Genomic DNA, 19,700 nt, shown 5'->3' with positions numbered 1-19,700 from the left:
TGAAACTAAGAAGAGAACTTATACAATCATTGAGAACTGTTAGGGACACAATGGATGTTATGCAAATGGAAACTACCAGCACTGGCAGTCAGACTGATTAAACTGACACTTTTTTACATGGTACACTATGTAAACCTGCATCATGGGGTCTGCCCAGGGTTGGAAATATATAACTGATAAAATTTAGCTTTAAATCTGAGCACATTATTAACAAACTGATGGCTTATTCAATCAAAATCATTGCAATTTAGGAAGTAGAATGATGCAAGCCAAGGGAGCTCATATTACACGAGTAGCCATATTTTAATAACTATTAATTAACTGCTCAAATAAAAAAATATAGCACTAATATATGTCAATGAAATATATCATCCAGTGAGCTGCACAGCATGCTGATGAGAGAGTTTACTAACTGAAAGTCTACACTAAGGGAAGAAACCAGTGATGTGGGAAGGGCAGTGGGTGGAATGTCCTTAAATAGTTATACTAGAGAGATATATTTCAGAAAATAGGATCATGAAACAAAGTTTGAAATTACATGAAAGTTATAGGGAAAAGCTAAAACAGGTGGGCTTAAGACAGATTAGAGTAAAAGATGCATTCAAATGTTTCTGTTACCAGATGAGCTACAACAGTGGGCCATACCAAAATGGGGATACAGGTGTGGGATTTTAAAAGGGAAAGGAATCAGGCTGAGTGAAGGGACTGGAATAAATAAAGAGTGACCAGTAAAGGACTTACAAACAAAGTAACAGAGGTAATGACTTGAGAGGACAGATTATCAGTATTGAAAGCTAAATATTTTAATGACAGAGGAATTGAAAAAAGAGAGAAAAGAACAGAAGCTTTGCTTATAAATAAAAATTGAAAAGTATTGGTATGAAGTAGGGGAGATGGAAGAGAAATAATACCACATAGTCTTGGAGGTATTATTAAGGGCCAGGTGCCCTCACCTTTGGATCGACCAGTATCTGTACTGTACAAATACTGTTCAATTCCAAGGTGAGGACACATAACATTTGCACCATTCTTAGTGCTGCTTGTCTCCTGTCCCCCACAAACCAACAAGCAGGCAACTAACTAAGTACAAATTATTTATCAGGAACAGAAGACAGACGACAGTAAGAACTTTGCAAATGACAGAATGGATAAACAGGCTAATGTGAAAAAAACTATGCAAAAGAAGACATATTATAAGTTAGTCAATACTGGAAGGATTTCCATGGCAGTCAAAGAAAAAGTACCAGAAAGATAAGAATTTTATTAACTGGAATAAACTAGGTCGAATGATGAAAGCTATATAAAGAAAAAATAGAAATCAGTACACTAACATAGAATGAAAATGGGCTGATGAATCCCATAAAAAGAGACAGTATTGATGCATTCAAAGAGGACAGGAGCAGGCATACTAGCATTGCAGGAGCCACACTTGGGGAGGGAAACACAGGAAACTGGAGAGGAAAGGATACCAACTGTTGGTGGAGTCACATTATGAGGGAGCCAGAAGAAGGGGGTCATTATCTTAGCATGACAGGGCTTGCAGTTAGGGGTGATTAATACACTTAGGGATACCCATCTGGATGCAAAGGGTCATTTTCAAGCAGAAATATTCATTGTAGTTTCAATCTACATGCCACCTGGATCTAAGCAGGAAATGTAAGATATATGTTGTTAGAAATAATAAACTTTCCCCAGGGGATAGTAATAATAATAATAATAATGAGAAATTAAAACTTGGCATTTGCAAGACATGAGGTGAAGCCAATTAGAAATGAGAAAAATAAAAATAAAATGGAGAGGGTAGTAAGTGGAATTCTTGATGAGCATGGATGCTTGATGATTAACCCAGGATACATTTACTTTAGTCCAAAGACCAAGAGGTGATCCAGGACAGACATTATTTTTATTATGGGGAAGAATATATGATGAGTAAGTCACATAAATGTGAGTTCAGTAATAATCTCAGATTGTGCACAAAATGGGACAGAAAGCTTCATTAGAGGTTCTCAGGATATTATCCACAGAAAGATCAATACAAAGAATAGGTGGCACAAATATTGGAACTGGCAATTTGATTTAAGACTAGAATAATTTAAAAGATATGGTTTGGAGAGCAGTAGAAAGTATGGCAATGCAAAGGAATGTGTTGGCAAAAAGTAAAATGACAGGAGATAGGGGCCTGAATTAGGAAATGTCATCTGAGAATGAGTCAATTTCAATAATAAGGAAAAGGAGGGTATACAGAACCTATTAAGAGAAGTATGGGAAAGAATGAGAGGCTATTATTTCAGCAAATAGCTATGCAAAACATAGGCAATGTGAACTCACCAAAGGCCTTAAGGATATTGGCTACCTGATTAAGGTAGCAGAAGCTAAACAGAGCTATTTTAAAAATAAGGCAACCAGGGGACCAAGGACTAACAAGAGATCTGAATGAAATGGTGGAAGTTCTTTAGAAGGTACTATGATGACTTATACCAATAGAATCACCAGCAGGACTTGTAGACCACAAATTTATTCATAAGTTAAGCGCTTTCATCAAGTAACATTGACATCAACAGAACAATTAGAAAGGCAGTCATATGATTTAAATTCATCACAATTGCATAGGATAGGCTAAATTCCCACCAATCAATGAAACTAATTTTGAATAAATTATTACCATAAAATATACAATTAAAACTGAATAAAACACAGTGCTAATTGCAAACACTTTTTAAAAATCAAACCCTTTCTGCTTTTTCTTTTAAAGCAGGTAAAATAAATATAAAGTCATTCAGTCCTGGACACAGGTTTGCTGCTAAACAGAGTTGCCACATCAATTCGCTCTTGTTTAAAGTGTTTTTCTAGTTGCCGCCCCTAGGGTTTATATCTATCACGTCCAGGATGCCAAACTTAAACCCAGAAAAATTAGCACATGATTTACTATGCCTAAATAGAGCATTAGTTTCTTTTAAATTCTTGATATCGTATAAATGCTCATATATCCTGGACCTGAGAGCCCTCTCAGTTTTCCCAACATAAAACCCCGGGCAGGAATTACACTTGGTCAAATACACTATTTTACTAGTATGACAGTTACCTTTTTTAAAAAACACTGTGTCCTGATTTAAATTGTCAAGTTTTAAACTAACAACTGACAATATAAATTTACACTGTGCACAATAACCACAAGCTTTGGTGAATTCATTTGATTTTAAACCAATGTTGTTCATATTACCCTCTAAGGTGAACTTTAAATTGTGACCTACTTTAGTACAAAAAATAGTTTTTTCACTCACTGCTTGCAGAATACTTTGGTCACCCCTGAAAATATTCTAATTCTTGTGAAGAATGTTCCTTATTTCATTATAATGAGAACTATATTGTACAACACAGGCCTGCATAAAGTTGTTATTAAAACATTCTACTTTTTCAATATTTTTTGTTTCAGAAAGTCCTTTACCTAACAAGGGCTTATATTTCAAACCCCACTCACTCAAAATATCCTGTAAAATATTCTTAACAAGTTTCAAAGGGTACCCTCTCTCCAAAAACATACTCTTAAGGCCACTGAATTCCTGAATAACGTCCTCAAAATGAGAAGTCATCCTAGAAATTCTGATGGCCTGTTCCTTGACAATACTTTTTTTCTGGTAAAGTGGGTGATGGCTTTGGAAATGGAGGTAAGAATTACAAAAATGTTTTCTTCCTATATATCCTTTCTAATTGTTCTGATGAAGTGAATGTTACTTGATGAAAGCGCTTAAATTATAAATTCATTTGTGGTCTATAAGTCCCGCTGGTGATTCTATTGGTTTTAGTTTTTGTTTTTTCACCAGTTCACTGCTATTTTGGTTACTATGATGACTTATGTTGAAGGGACTGGGGAGGCCAGGTAGAGGAACAGAGCATGAGTTGATTTTTGGAAGATTTGTATTCACTTAAGCTGGGTGTGTGGGAGGCCAATCATTTAACAAAAGAAATAACATCAGCAGAAATAAAGGAGGTGATAAAGAAGCAAGCATTTAACAAATCTCCTAGACCAGGCAGGATTACCATAAAGGTCTGGTGGCTGGCATTGAACAAATGAACACAATGTTGAGATAAGCTAATAAGTGAAGTAATGCAGTCCATGATAGCTTCATGCTCCTGGCAATGAGGTATAATATTGGCAATCCACAAGAAGTGGAAAAAACAGCACTTCCCAGAATCATGTAGACCAATAACCATTGTAAACCATGACTTCTAGATGTTTATGGAGATTATAATTGCAAGACAGGGAAAGGTATTACCAGTGTTAGTTGTTTAACCTCTAAGGATGTGGAAAAGAAGTTTAGAGTGGAAAACTGCTCTATGGCAGTTTTTTACTGCTTAACTAAAACACACAAAGGTTTAACTAACCTTAGTGGCTGACCTATAGTGTCTGCACAGAGGTATTTTTTTGAAGAATGCAAGTGTGTTGTTAAATGAACATCTTAAGAAATATGTTATGAGTACAGCCACCTATATCAGGGACAGCCAGGATTTTCTGAACAAAACAAAGGGTAAAGTTTGGAATATGGACATGTTTTGGCTCTGTTTGGATGTCAAAAGTCTATCTACTAATATTAAGCATGAAATAGGGACACAGGCCTTGTTACATTTTTGGAGGACTCTCCTATGTCTCATTTTCTGATAGATTTAGTTATGTCTTGCTTAAAAAATTTTTTTTTTATGTTCAGTGGAGACATTTTCCAGCAGTTGCAGGGCACTGCCATACTGGCGGCTTTCGCCCTATGTATGCCAATTTAGTCATGGCTAAACTTGAAGATGATTTTATTTACAGACATGATTTTTTCAGATCTGAAGTTATTTTATATTTTAGATTTATTGACTATCTTAATTTTTTATGTCAAGGAAGCCAGACAGAGGCCCTTGGGTCTGTTAATGACTTACAAGCTAATACTATGGGCTTAAGCTTTGATGGTATGCAGCTTGGCCCACAAGTGTATTTTTTGGATATAAGCCTAGATGGATTTACTATTAGTCTCCATAGGAAATTTGAACATAGAAATGTATTTTTATATGGGAATACTTGTCACCCCAAACATTTGGTCAAGGTACTGCCCTATAATGAATTCCTACAAATTCATAGGCTATATAGCCTTGATATGAGCTTTGATTTAGAGATAGCTGAAGCAGAAAAAATATTTATTAGAAGAGTTTATGATGTCCAGCTGGTCAGGGAAGCTAAACAAAAAATTATGGACATGAGGTATTCTGTTAACTCTCAGGGAGATTCTTATTATGTGTGTGCTGGTGCTAAATATAATGTTTGTATTGGTGGAAATCAATATACCAATGCAGCTGTGAACAATGGAGAGCAGAAGAAAGTTTTCTTAGTGACAACTTATAATGTTATAACTGAGGAAATAGTTAAAAAAGGACATAGCTTGTGGCCTATGCTCCTAAGGGATAACATTTTGAATTCTATACTACCTGATTTTGTGAGAATTGCATATAAAAGAGTTAGGAATGTGTCTGACATTGTGGTACACAACCAATTTTGTTTACCAGATGTTAATGTCAGCCAGAGTTTAAGCACAAATAAAGGCACTGTTCCATGTGATGGTTGTTCCATCTGTCAATATAGCTCTTTTCCCTATATTAATGGCATCAAGTTTACAGCTAGGCATGAATAGAGTTGTAATACGGAGGGGTTAGTGTATGTCTTCAGATGTGTTTGTAAGAAGTTTTACATAGGGGAAACTTACAGGAGTTTTAGGGTCTGTTTGCAGGAACATTTTAGGGACATAAAAAATAAAAAAATTAGAGAGTCCCCTTGGGAGTCATTTTTTGACAGCACACAGCTCTAACCTTGATTCTGTTAGGGGTTGTGTTTTGGAAAAATTGCAAGTTGGCATAGGTAAATGTTTGTCTTCAAAAACAAACTCTTAAAAAAAGAAACCCTGCTGATTTTAAAGTATGGTACTTTGGAGCCTCAGGGACTCAACAAAAAATGTAATTGGAAGTATGTGATTTGAATTGTATGTTTAATTGATTAATTGTTTTGTGCAATATGCTGTATATAAGCAAACAGTATTTTGTAGTGTTTTTACTCTTGGAAGGCTGTGCAAGCCGAGGCGCTAATTGTTTCATTAAATTCGCTTACTTCTTGGATCAGTGGTCTTGGTGGTATTTTATTATTTTATTGTTTTGTTTTTTTAAGTTGTATTTGATAGTTGAAAGAATTTGCTTGGCTATGGTATTGGGAAAGAGTTACCTGGGAAAATTAATATTTCCTAAAGTGCAGGGGAAGTTTGCATGGTCCAGATATTGAGAAGTATTTAAAAGTGATCTAATTAGTATTTTTATAGTAATTGTCAAAACAGGGGATTTACATGGAAGGAAAAGATCTGATTTGAGAGAGAGAGAGAGATTGCGACTCACAAAGGATAGATTTACTAAGCATACTTTGGAGATCAGAATCTCAGAGACTAGAGCCTCCTTTATTTGCAAAAAAAATAAATAAATAATTCAGAGGTTTCTAAGTAAAGAGTTGTAAAAGTGGAGAGATGCAATTCTGCCAGTAAGAGGGAACACCAGTGGATAAAAGGTGGAAAACAACAGAGTGGAGGTGAAAACCACTAAATACAAAACTAGTCTTCTGGAAGCACATATTTAAAAAATGGGAAGTTGCTGGAGTAGCAAGAGGAAATGTTGTGTTAGATAACTCCCTGTCTTTGGAATAACTAGCACTCAGGATGATGTTAAACAGCAAAAAGGGTATCAAGGGTACCCTTGAGAATGGGTGGCTACCCATGATCAAATAGGTGATTGGGAAGAGAAAGGTTCATAATTTAGGAAGATACCTGATATCAGATGCCTATGAGATAATGCAAAGGGGGGGAAGAGTAAAACAGTATCAAAATGAAAAACGAACTGAGAAGACCTCCTAGGAACCACACAGGGAACATAATTTGGAATACTATTTGTACTATGAAGAGTAAGTCAATAAAGTCAAGAAAATTTAGAATTTTCACATGGAAGTGATGTTTTCAACAGCACCATTAGACTGTTTGAGGTGTGAAACAGTAGGCAGAGAGGACTGGCAACACATTTCTGGTCTTGTCTGAAATTGAGGTAATTCAGGAATGACCTGGGCAGTCTAGTCCGGACAATTATGCAGAGGGATAAGGGCATCTCAGAAGAGTTATTTTTTTTTTAGCTACTTAAAATAAAAAGGGGGTAAACAACAGACACCAAGTGATGGTTTGGAGTATATGTCTTGTGGCAAAGAAAGTATTAACTAGAACCTGGAAAATAAGGGAGAATCCAAATATACAGTACTTGAAACACTTACTGGATTACTACAAACAAGAGAAAGACAGCAAATGGGAAGAAAAGTGAAGGTTTAAGCAAAGTTGTTGGTGTGGATACTAAGGACAGGGTAGGGATAGCTCACTGAAAATTGTAGAAAGGTTTCAAGGTGCTGCTGAAGGCTGTTGGGATAAATGTATAGAACATATACAGTTAAGGAGAAGAGCAAGGAGGATTGCTAGTGTTAAGTGTTTAAAGATTAATAGTTCAGAAAGTGGAACTAACAAAAGAGATAAAGCTGTTGTAATGAACTGCATGTAAAACTAAAGGGTAAGCATGATTATTTTAACATGAATCAATAGAGACAATCTTTTAGAGTAAAATGGGTATTACTTAATAAGTAAGTAATACGTAGAGGAATTTACATGTATGAAAAATAAATTGGGCTATCTGTTGACTTGTACATGTACAGGTAGTGACAGGCAGAATGCAGTAAAGTAAAGTAAAGTGGAAGACATTGATTTTCAATCCAGAAAGTAATTAATTTATTGATTACCATATTGCAATCTGGAAAAGCACCATATGGACTTAGAATGGAGAGGGGATACTCATACCGAAGTATAGAGCAATGCTTGTAATACATTATTCTGGCTTATAAAAAGCTGTGTTATGCTCAGGTCTATCCTGTGCTTTGTATATGGTATTAAAATATTACAGGAATGGTCCATATGTTACTATCTATATGTGCATTGGAATACATTCAGAATACCAAATAAAGCACCAAATAACATAAGATCAAGCACAAGAGGTCAAAACAGAGTAAGTCAAATGCATGTGCTACTTACTGGCTTTTCTGGAAGTACTAAAAAACCCGGTAGCTTACTCTACAAGTTCATGGTGCAGCAAGGACTGGGTTTTTGCTATCCACAGTAAAGCAGTCTTGGAGCTGGTATGTATAAGTTGCAGGGCTGATGCTATAAATGTAGCTGTGTACACTAACATTAGCCACAGTGCCTCTACTTAGATAACTCTGTGGAACATTACCATTTAGGAAGAGCTGATAAAGCTGAGATATGTGTGATATATGTGAATCCCAGAAACTGAGTACTGTGTGGACACACTGAATATGATACTATATGCACCACACACATTGTACTCATTCATGGAATGGTAACCCTCTGAAGGAGGCAATCAGTGTTGTAAAGTGAACACATGATAGCAGCTGTCTCCTGTGGTGTGCTAATAAACTATATATACTCTTCCACATGCAGGATGATACATGGAGGAACTTGTGGCGTATTCCAGCAGCAGAGGCCTGTAAAATACACAGGGTGTCCAGTGTTCACATCTAAAAGTTCCCTATTGACTAGAAGAGAAAGAACTGTACATAGATTGTGCTCCAGAAAAACAGGAAGGCTACACATTTATGATTCTATTTTTCAATGACATATGAGAACAACATCCTGTACAATATCATGACGTTTTTCAGAACAGATCAATAATTGTCTGGTTGGTAAAGATGTGATATGTTACCCACTGGTTGTACAGATTCTTTTGTCAATAGAACCACATAACAGTGGAAGCAGCAGTGATATCCATTACTTTTGCTATGCAGTCCAGAAGACCATTAAGCACAAATTCTTAATTGCCCCAAAGCACTGTTGGTTAAATGACTTGTTCAAAGTCACACAGTAGGCAAATGAAGGTGGAAAGATTCAGATCCTATACCCTTGCCACAGGAAGCAGCAAATTAACAAGTCATAGCTTTAGTCTCTATGCTAACTATATAATGTGGTATGGCTGGTGTTATAGCATTCTAGTCATCTGTAGCTGTTATATTTCTGGCATGCTTCATCCATTTACAGTCAGGCACACATTGTTGCACAGTTTTCTCCACAGACAATTGAATCATGACTATGTTCACCTTGCATATCATTACAGCTTCACCTCCTTACCTAAGTTCATTTGAGGATCATCAAATGTTCATTTGCACACATAAAACTGCTGTTCCTTTGCAATTCCTGCACTGTAGTGTTACATGGGACTTAGAAACACTACTAGCTTGCATATGGTCAATTATCATAAAACTGCATGCTACACAGAGTGCAACCACACCTGTTGACTGTCCAGAATTTCACAGATTGTACAGATTTTGCCTTATGTTTTTGATTGATTCTTCTTAAATTTGTGGTTTTCTGGCAAATCATTGAGAATGGGGTAAGTAAATAATAACAGATGTGAGTTTCAGACTTCACATCCTTCAGAAAATGTATGTTAATGAACCCCCCTCCCATTATAGCAAAGTTTTTTTTAGTTTATAAGGCCAATATTTAAAAATGTGTCCATGATTTTGGGATTTTACACCCCCACCCCACATAAGTTTTGGTTTTGTCCAAAATTCTTGCACAACAAGCTTGGCAGGTATATGTGTGCAACTTGTTTCTGAATTCAACCCAGCACTGCCAACTAAAGAGTTCTGACTCTAAGTAACTAAACTAAATAAGTTTAAACAACTAAAACCATAAATAAACTGTAAAAGACATATACTATAAAATAATATATACTATGCTATTAGAGTAATGACAAAACTTACCTGAAAGTGCAAATAATGCTATTAAAATTATTGCTGCATCCCAATGAAATGAACAGAAAATAGCAATTTGAAATAAGAAAAAGTTAAAAGCAGAAATGAAAGAAGAACAAATGGAATTTAGTTCATATTCTTAAACTATCTTATAACATTAGGGACCTGAAATTCATAACATACTTTAACACTTTGCACAGTAGTCATTCACTAAACTTACTGTGTAAGATATTTAATTTATCACACTCCAGATATTACATAACATGTGTGTATAATACTTACATAAATATAAATATATCTAGTATGCATTTCTTAAAGACAGGTACAGATTCCAGATGTATATGTTGGTTTATGTACATATGCATTAACATATATACATACACGTATACTATAGAAACTTTCTAACAGCATATGCACACCCAAGCTCAATCTCTCTCTCTCACACACACACACACACACACACACACACACACACACACACACACACACACACACACACACACACACACACACAAATTCAAGTGTGTGCATACATAGAAATTATGACTGGATATCTACATGTGCTTATGTGTTTTTCGGTTTTAAATACACAACTTGTTTTAGATAGCTGAAGATTAATCTTATGAAGCTGGGTTGATAATATTCAAATCTGACATAAGGAGACATGAGGTGATGCAGAAAAGAAGAATAACATGATGCAGGACATAGAGGTAGGAGCACACAATGGGCATGGGAGGCTTCGAATGTGTGCATGTGCTGACAAGGAATAGCTAATTATCATTTATAATTTATAAATGCCTTCATTGACTCACTGATGACATGACTTACCCTAGCAATAGGGTTCTTCTTAGTATAGTCTTCATTTTCCAGAATGTTTATTGGTGGAACAATCCACTCTCGCTTTTCTCTTCTTAAAGATATTTTGTTTGAAAAGTGACCATGAGTCTTCATAACCTTTGAAAAGGAAAAACAAAAACAAATTAATTCTAATCATTTATAAAGTACTTGTTATAATGTAACGTTATTTGTCCCTACACTGAAGAAAAAGCTGTCTCAGATTATCTGCAACTTACTATCCATACCAAAACTATCACGTTTGTTATCTTGTATTCTTTTTTCTGTATGTGAGTGTGTGTGTGTGTGTGTGTGTGTGTGTGTGTGTGTGTGTGTGTGTGTGTGTGTGTGTGTGTGTGTGTGTATATGTATGTATATTATTTATTTATTTGTCATTTGTTAACCGGGTTGGTCCAATTGAGCCAAAGGCCTGTTTTCAGTGGAGACCTGAGGAGAAAAGCTCCAGTTACAATTACAGTAATTCAAGACAAAAATGCATATCACATTTGGTATATAACAAGAAAACAATATACAGCACAGCGAAATAATCAATTTACCAATTATGTACAGGTTTCAGCATTTATCTATACAGTAGCAACAAGTTAATCTGGATGTAAAGGTTTATTTAGAAGAAATATGGTGTTGGTGTGTAGTATGGAGAGATGAAAGAAGTAATGAAAGAGAAAGATACAAGACAAGAGAGTAGATTTAGGAGGAAACTGTGGAAAGAGAAAGATACGACAGAAGAAAATATATTTAGGAGGTGTGTAGCTAGAATCAAGTTTGAGCTTGACAGGGACAGGACCAGGTGTTTTTTAGATAGTGTTTAGGTTCAAGTTTGAACTGGGACTTATGAGGAATACTTCTTATATTATGTGTGTGGGAGTTCCAGGAGCTGGCTACTGAGTATTTGTATAGTGACTTCCCAATATTTTTTTGGGTTTATAGGTGTCCAGAAGATGATTGTCAGATGTATGAAGCTGATGTCATTGGTAGTATGGTGCTTCAATATTATTGATAGAGGGGCAGAAAGTGGGGTCATAAAGAACAGAGTGTGTTAAAGGACGTCATTGTCCCACTGTACTCATCCCTCATTAGACCCATTATAGAGTATAATGCCCCATTTGGTATTTACCTCACAAGACATCTGCAACAGCTGGAAAGGCCACAGAAATACCTCACTAAAAGAATCACAGGCCTAAAGCAGATGCCATATGCTGACCATCTAAAGAAACTCCAGCTATACTCTGTGGCATATCGTCTACTCAGAGGCAATCTCTGCTTAACATATAAGGCCATGTCAAACCCTGAGCTGTTGGACATGCTCCACTTAAAGAAATCCCAAACTCTCAGAGCCACACGCTCCAGGGATCTAAACCTTATCATCACATTGAACAAAACATGCTGGAGGGATAGGTTCCTGACCCAGAGACTCCCCATACTCTGGAATAGACTGACCATACATGTCAAGCAGAGCACCTCATTGGCCCTCTTCAAAAGGAACCTTGATGATTGGATGGGAGATATGAAATTCACCCCGGGGATCATATCAGTCACCCTGCTAGACAGGGGCCCACAGAAGTAAATATTGTGGGAAAAAATTTCCAGGGAATTGTTATGGCTAGGCTTGCATAGGCCTTAGGGCCGATAGCCTAGTACCAACCTATGAACCTATATGCAGTTGAGGAAGGAGGAGTTATTTGGGGAATTCAGGCCATTGCAAATAATTTAGGGCAAGGCAGTGATGAGATTTATAGGGGAGATTGGAGGTAAAAGTTATTTTATTGTAGGTTTGCTCTAGTTTGCTGAGAAGAGATGACTGGAGGTTAATAAGGACAGGAGCAGCATACAGAAGACAGGGTAAGAGGAGAGACGTGGTTAGAGAAGGTTTGAGGAGGGAGAAAGAAATTTATGATTATGGTATAGAAGGCCACATTTTTGGTGATTTTTTATGCACTGATTTATATGTATATCGAATTTTAGTTCATCATCAATAGTGACACCAAGTAATTTAATATGTGGTTCTGGTCTGATGATGGTATTGTTAAGGGAGGTGATGGAGAAAGAGGATTTATGCTGTGCTACTATTTTAGGAAGAAAAAGTAGAAGTTTGTTTTTTTTTAGGATTTAAGATTAGTTGATTATCAGTGAGCTAGTTTATATATATGTATATCTGCTTTATTCTTTGTAAATGTAATACAGAATTTCAGTGCAGAAGAAATGATTTGATCAATATAGTTATGCCATAAGATAATAATGTATTTTTCCCTTTAGGAGTGCAGCACTTAAGCACATAGTAAATAATAAGACTTTTATAAGAGTTACAGTAGTATAAACAGATTGATGACTAGAGGATGTATAGAGCATATTGGGGAAAATACATATTTGATGACCAGTTAAGCCTACAGGCACACAATTCCCTTTCAGAGGCAACCTGCGAGGAATGCCTGGTTAAATGACTTGCTGAGAGTTACACAGTAGGTAAATGGGGAATGAAGCCATTATGCTGTAAGACCTTGAGCTACACAGACATAGTCCACAAACCATGAGCTAAGCACAAAGTATTACACATAATTTTCACAAAGTGTTTGCTGCTGTGTAAAACAGATGTGTTACAGACCATGTCCAGTAGAGTCTGTTTATAACAATATCTCTTATCCCATCTGCAATGCCACATACAAACAGTGCAGTTTGCATCACCCAAGAGTGATATAGTCCCAGTGAGAGGAGCTCATAAAGAATGTAACTGCATGATTTTGCTAGCACAAGATGTAGTCAGAGTTAGTATCAGAAAATTCAGGTAAGGGACATAATAGTCCAGCCAAGAAAAAAAGTATGACTGCAATGAGAACCTCTGTATGAATGACATATTCCAGATAATATTCATTAGAAGAAAATGCAAAGATTTCAAAGGTTTTATCACATGGTTCTTTAACAAGACTAAACCTTCAAACAACATACCCCAATCCTTCATCCAGCTTACAAACTCAAGTCATTTTGCTTCATAAAAAATCACTGGGAAAAATGAGGAGCAGAGAGGACCTGCAACTTACATAGTTTGCACTGCATTATATTTACTTAATCGAAGAAGGAGGCAATAAACCTACTTATTCTGCCTTTTAAGATTATTTAACGTTTAGCTCCTCACTGTCCCTTCATTCCACTTCACTGTTTCTTCATTTGTCACGTGTGCTTAAGTGCCTCTGTTACTTCCCATTATATTACCTACATCAGTAGTCCACGCCAGTGATCTACATTGCTCTCGAAGAAGAAGAAGAAAAAGAAGTGCTTTCAGAATTCTAGAGAGTTTTAGCCCTTACATCTTCGCCTAGCTATGAATTTCTTGTTCACTACAAACTCTCCACATCAGAATAGGAACCATGTGCACCAATACTTCATCACCCCAGCCTCCTCTGCTGTCAAATGAGATGAGGTCTAAATCATTTAGTATCTGTCTAAAACCCTTCTGCTCTGCTCCAGTGATATCTTTATATATTTTCTTTATATATTTTTATATATATTTTTACATCTTTTTACAAAAGATGTTATGTTTACATTCTCTGTATAGGTTTTATGAACTCATGAGCTCTGTGAAAGATTTTTTATTTGTCACTTTAGATGTTAATAGCTTGTTTACTGTGATTCCTAACCCATATGGTATATCGACAGTAAAATATTTTATTTATACACATGCTGATTTGGATGAACAAATTATTTTGCAAGGGGTTGCCATGGGTACCCCATTTGCCAATACCTATGCCAGTTTGGTATTGGTGCAATGGGAGAATGACAATGTCATTTCTAATAACCACCAATCGGGCAAACAGCTCAAGTTATATTGAATATTTGTTGATGATGTATTTTATTGTGGGATGGCACAGTGGGAGGACCTGCATTTGTTTGTCAGATATTTGGAAAATAGTACAGATTTTTTTTTAAATTCACTGTTAATTATTCTTTAGAAATGATTGATTTTTTAGATATAAAATTATATAAAGATGGGGCTGGAAAAATACAGACCCAGGTTTATAGAAAAGATTGTTGGAGAAACAGTATGCATATATCATGAACCCTAGGCACATCTTTAATAATGTCATTAATGAGCAAAGTTTATGGATATCCAGACTATGTGCTGATGATGCTATCTATGAAAAGGAAATATATGATATGCAGCAAATGTTTACATCTCTGTGGTATCCAGAGAAGACAGTACATACATTGATAGCTAGATCTAAAGGATGGAGGGGTAATAGAGGAAGGCCTTGGTTTAAAGCAAACCATGATGATGGAGTAAATATTAATGGCTCAAGATTAGTTAATGTATATCATCCTAGAATGGCATTATACTATAATAGTGATAGAACAGTATTTGCAATGTGATTAAGAAGAATTGGAAAATTCTTCAAACTGATGATAAATTAAAAGAAGTGGTAGGGGGACATCCTAGGTTCACTTATACAAACAATTTGAACCTGAAATGTATTTTGGGAGGGTGGCCTAATGGTTAAGGTGTTTGCCTTACAAACACAAGGTGCAGGGTTTGAGTCTCACAAAGGATAATTGGCTAAGCTTAAAATGACTCACAAGGGCAGTTAGCTTAGTACTAATCTATTAACCTATTAACCTATTAATCTATTATGTAAAAACATCAATCCACCGATATCATTACCAAGAAGTATGAGAGAAGGCACTTTTCCATATAGAAAGTATAAGGGATGTCAGTATCTGGTATAATATATCACCCTAAGTTGTTTGCAGAATGTCGGACTAAAAATGTCATATATCTATATAAGTGCTCACTGTGTATGGCGGTCTATGTAGGGAAGACCAATAGGATGCTTAAAGAGCACATTTTACAGCATATGAGTGACATCAGACTAGACGTGAGACACAATGCATTATTTTAGCATATTAATTTTAATCCAGGACATGTTTTTTTCTTTTATGGTATTGCAAATACAATTTGAAAATAAGAGAGGTGGAGACATTAAACATTATACAGAATTAACTGAGCTAAGATGGATGGCTGATTTACAAGCAAATCATAAACCAGGTCTAAATGGCCATATGCCCTTAAAACCTTTATTAAGAGGGCATAGACTACACCCAGATTTACTATGCCTCCATTCAAGACTAGCTTAGTCCTGCACAGAGGCAACCATTTAGGAACAGGATGGCAGAGCACCATGCATATTAATGAGGCGTGCTGCCTAAGCTCCTAATCTTTCACAGAGCGTGTAAGAGTGTAGGGGACATGTCTGAGAGCAGAGCTCTCAGAATATACATGCCCCTGCAATGAAGAACAGCAGGAAGGGCTAAGAAATGAGCGAGACTGCTCATAGGTGTCCGCATATCCCCACCAACAGTTCACCCATGTACAACAGTAAGTATATAAAAATAAAATGAACAAATTATTTTATTTTTTTTAAAACTCCGATTAAAGCTAGCCATAGGTGCGCGGGTGTGCCCAACGCTTAGCTATGGTTAATACAGCTTAAATGGCTGAAGAGGATAACAAGAAAGATATATGCAAATGAAGCAGCACAGCAACAGTGTAGTGGGCAGAGCATTCGCCTTACGAGCAGGCATTCCCGGTTCGAGTCCCACTGCAGCACATTCCACTTTCCAAGGCAAAGCACGTTATGACCAATATTTTTGTTGCATAACCCACTAAATAACATATATTTATGAATTGGAGTACTGCAGTAAAAGCACATGTGAGGTGTCAGTGTCATAATGAATAAAGCACTAGTAAGCAGGTTTAAGCGCCAATAAGGAGTAGTAAGCATATATAAGCACTAGTAAGTGGGTTTAAGCTCGTTTGCAATGGGATAAGCAATGGACACACAGGTTAAGCAATTTTAAAGCTAACTCTCTGTAAGCATAGGTAACCATATTTAGCACTGCTTACCCTTGCGCAAACCCACTCACACCCGCTTACAAATTCTCAAAAGTGCCTTAATCACTCTGTATCCAATGGCTCTTGTTCTGCCCATCAAGAAAATAAACAGCCTTGCAGGTCTTGAACCCAGGACCCTATACACTATAGTCCCAGTAGTTAACCACCAAGCCATCACAGAAGTACAGAAGAATGAGGTATTAGCAAACAAGTCTTCACTATAGTAAAATCAAACTGAACCTGTGAAAGGAATCAGTATACAGACATATGTTCCATAACCCACTACATAACATAAATATGTGAACTGGAGTACAGCAATAAGCCCAGAAGTCAGGTGTAATTGTAACAGAGTGTTGAAGTCCCCAATAAAACACAAGGACCCCATACAGTGTATGTGCACATGAATCATGGATACCAGGCATACATATAAGATGTAATGAATAATAAATCAATGCCAAAAAGAAAATATAATGCAAAGTCAAGTGGAAGCAATGCTAAGCATTGTACAGGCCAGCTTAGGAGGTGTAAGCAATATGTAGGCCAGCTAACTCAATGTACCCAGTGTTATATCCCTTTAAACAATGCCAATCTTAGGTAAGCAGGTTTGCCCATAGCTTAGCCTTTTCAAAACTGGCCAAACATGATAAACTGCAGGTAATCAGCCCTACTTAAACCCAAGAGGTGAGAATACAACTCATAACTGGTTGTAGCTTCCCTTGCAGGCACTATGTCAGGAAGGGTAGAGGGTGTACTCTTTTGGGTACAGCACTGGTGCATCCAGGAGTCCAGCGTCATGGCAAGACTCTTTGTCAAAGACCATGAACAGAGACTACTGCAGGGCCAGTACCAGGGCTCCCAATATAAGGCAGATGCCTGTGACCATCTCGCCCATGACCTCACCAGTGCCACTGGCATACCCCAAACTGGTGAGCAGGTTAGGCATCACTATGCCAATCTGAAGTGGTGTAAGGGGGACCTCTTGGAGCAGTGGATCCAAGAGGCTAGAATGGCAGTGGATGTTCCAGCTGTGTGTATCAGTCCACTACCTGTTTAATAATTGCCAGCTCGTGTATATCATGGATAAGTATGGCTAAATATTCCTCTTATGTCCTCCACAGCTGCAATAGGGTGGGCCATGAACCAGGGGGCCCATGGCATTCACCTGGAGAGGTTGCAACATGAGGTAGGTCAGTAATACTCTTGCATTACTGCCATAGGAAATAAATCTAAAAGTATTAGCAAATTAATTGCCTGTATAAAACCTGTATTGTTTAGGGCAAGTACTGCATACATCAGAGAATATGGCAGGAAAAGACTCCTATAATATGTATGTAAATAAAAGCGTAATAGCCTGATAATAAAGATATAACTGCTGGACTGCATATGATACTCTGGTATCATATGGTAATGTAGATTTGCATTAACAAAATAGTACTGTTGTAATAAGCACTGTTACCCACACCGTGCACCATAAACAGAATGTGTAGGAATGCCTTTATATGACTGGTGTAATCCCAAGAGACCATTTAGTACAACTGAGAGACACATTGACAGGAAACAGGGAAAAGGCAGACAACAAAACCCAAATAGCACATGCAACTGAGATGTCAACTGTTGTTTTTTTAAAACACAAGCCATGTTTCAAATCCTGCCAGTGGTAGTAGTCTGCATACAGAATCATGCCCCACAACTATACAGATATGTCCAGAATGTCCAGTAGAGTGGCCCATATCTGTTGCCTGTCAACCGGTCCCCCTGGGAAATCAGTGGGATGATCCCAGATGTACAGGCAGCAAACAGGAAATACCACTGATTGACACACATCTATGAGAACAAAGCTGGCACACTAGCAACTCCTCAAAACCTTATGAGACTAAGAAGCCACGTATGTCCCATTTACACCCCCTTGTCAAGCTGTGGCCAGAGTACGTACAGTAACAGAGCGAGACGTATGTACATAATACTAATGTGGAATCTGGTAGTGTGTGTGGCAACATTCAGGTAGTGCTAAGAAACATTTCTCATACTGGTCTGTCACATACCAACACTGTGTCCAGAAATACAAGAATGATACCCTGTACTGGTACTGTTTACATTGGTATTGTATGACATTGTGACTGATGTAGTTGATCTGAATAATAAGGTATTACTCATGACTGTCATCCACACTGTCCTACAATATATAACTGTCTGGAAAATCTGCATAAGAGTGTTGTAATACAAGGTCAGAATGCAAAAGCACAGGAGAATTATAACACAGAAAGCAGATAGGAGATATACAACAATATCTATATAACACACACAACTCTGATGGACAGTGTTTAAGTTGTAGCAGACACAGCCATGGTTTGAATACTGGGAGTGGAAGTAGGCTGCTTAGAGAATCATACCCCACAACTGTACAGATAAGACCAGAATGTCCAGTATATGGGCCCGTATCTGCTACCTGTCCCCCTGTCCCTATGGTAGGTATGTGTGATAATCCCAGATGTTTAGCCAGCAAAAAGGGAATACAAGTGATTGTCAAACATCTATGAGAACAAACCTGGCATTGTAGCAACTCCCAAAACTGTTAGGAGAGTAATAAGCCAAGTATGTCCTATCTACACCCCCATGTTGTCAAGCTGTGACCAGAGTGTGTACAGTAACAGAGTGAGATGTATGTGCATAATACTAATGTGTAATCTGGAACTTTGAGTGGCAACAGTCAGGTAGTGCTAACAAAAATTGCTCCCACAGGTACGTCGGATACGAACACTGTGCTGAGAAATAAAAACCATTATACCCTGTACTGGTACTGTTTACTCTGATATTGTAGGGAATTGTGAGTGTTGCAGTTTCTCTGAATAATAAAGTATTACTGATCACTGTCACCCACACTGTGCTACATAATATAACTGTGTAGGAAAGCATGTACATGTGTGTGTCAAGTCACTAAAGGTTGAAGAGGACAATAGTCTAGATATGTCCCAGTACACCTGCATGTGGTCAACACATGGCCAGAGTCTGTGCAGAAAGAGTTGGATAGCTATGTGCACAACATCAACCTGGAATCTGGGAGTATGTGTAGAAACAGTTAGTTAGTGTTAACAAACATTCCCT

At 37.1% G+C, this 19,700-nt stretch overlaps 1 protein-coding gene across 1 annotated transcript in view; it reads right to left on the bottom strand.

The window, feature by feature from the left end:
- Window positions 1-19,700, bottom strand: part of LOC122796734 (desmoglein-2-like) — a 273,226-nt gene that overhangs the window by 175,649 nt on the left and 77,877 nt on the right. Inside the window, exon 3 of the mRNA XM_044065443.1 lies at window positions 10,694-10,819. Coding sequence (XP_043921378.1) covers window positions 10,694-10,819 — 126 coding nt within the window. The remainder of the gene's footprint in view (window positions 1-10,693; window positions 10,820-19,700) is intronic.

The sequence above is a fragment of the Protopterus annectens genome, chromosome 3.part0 (genome assembly GCF_019279795.1).
Source record: "Protopterus annectens isolate FY-2018-M chromosome 3.part0, PAN1.0, whole genome shotgun sequence".
Classification (NCBI taxonomy): domain Eukaryota; kingdom Metazoa; phylum Chordata; order Ceratodontiformes; family Protopteridae; genus Protopterus; species Protopterus annectens.
This window is presented reverse-complemented; position numbering and strand designations above follow the sequence as displayed.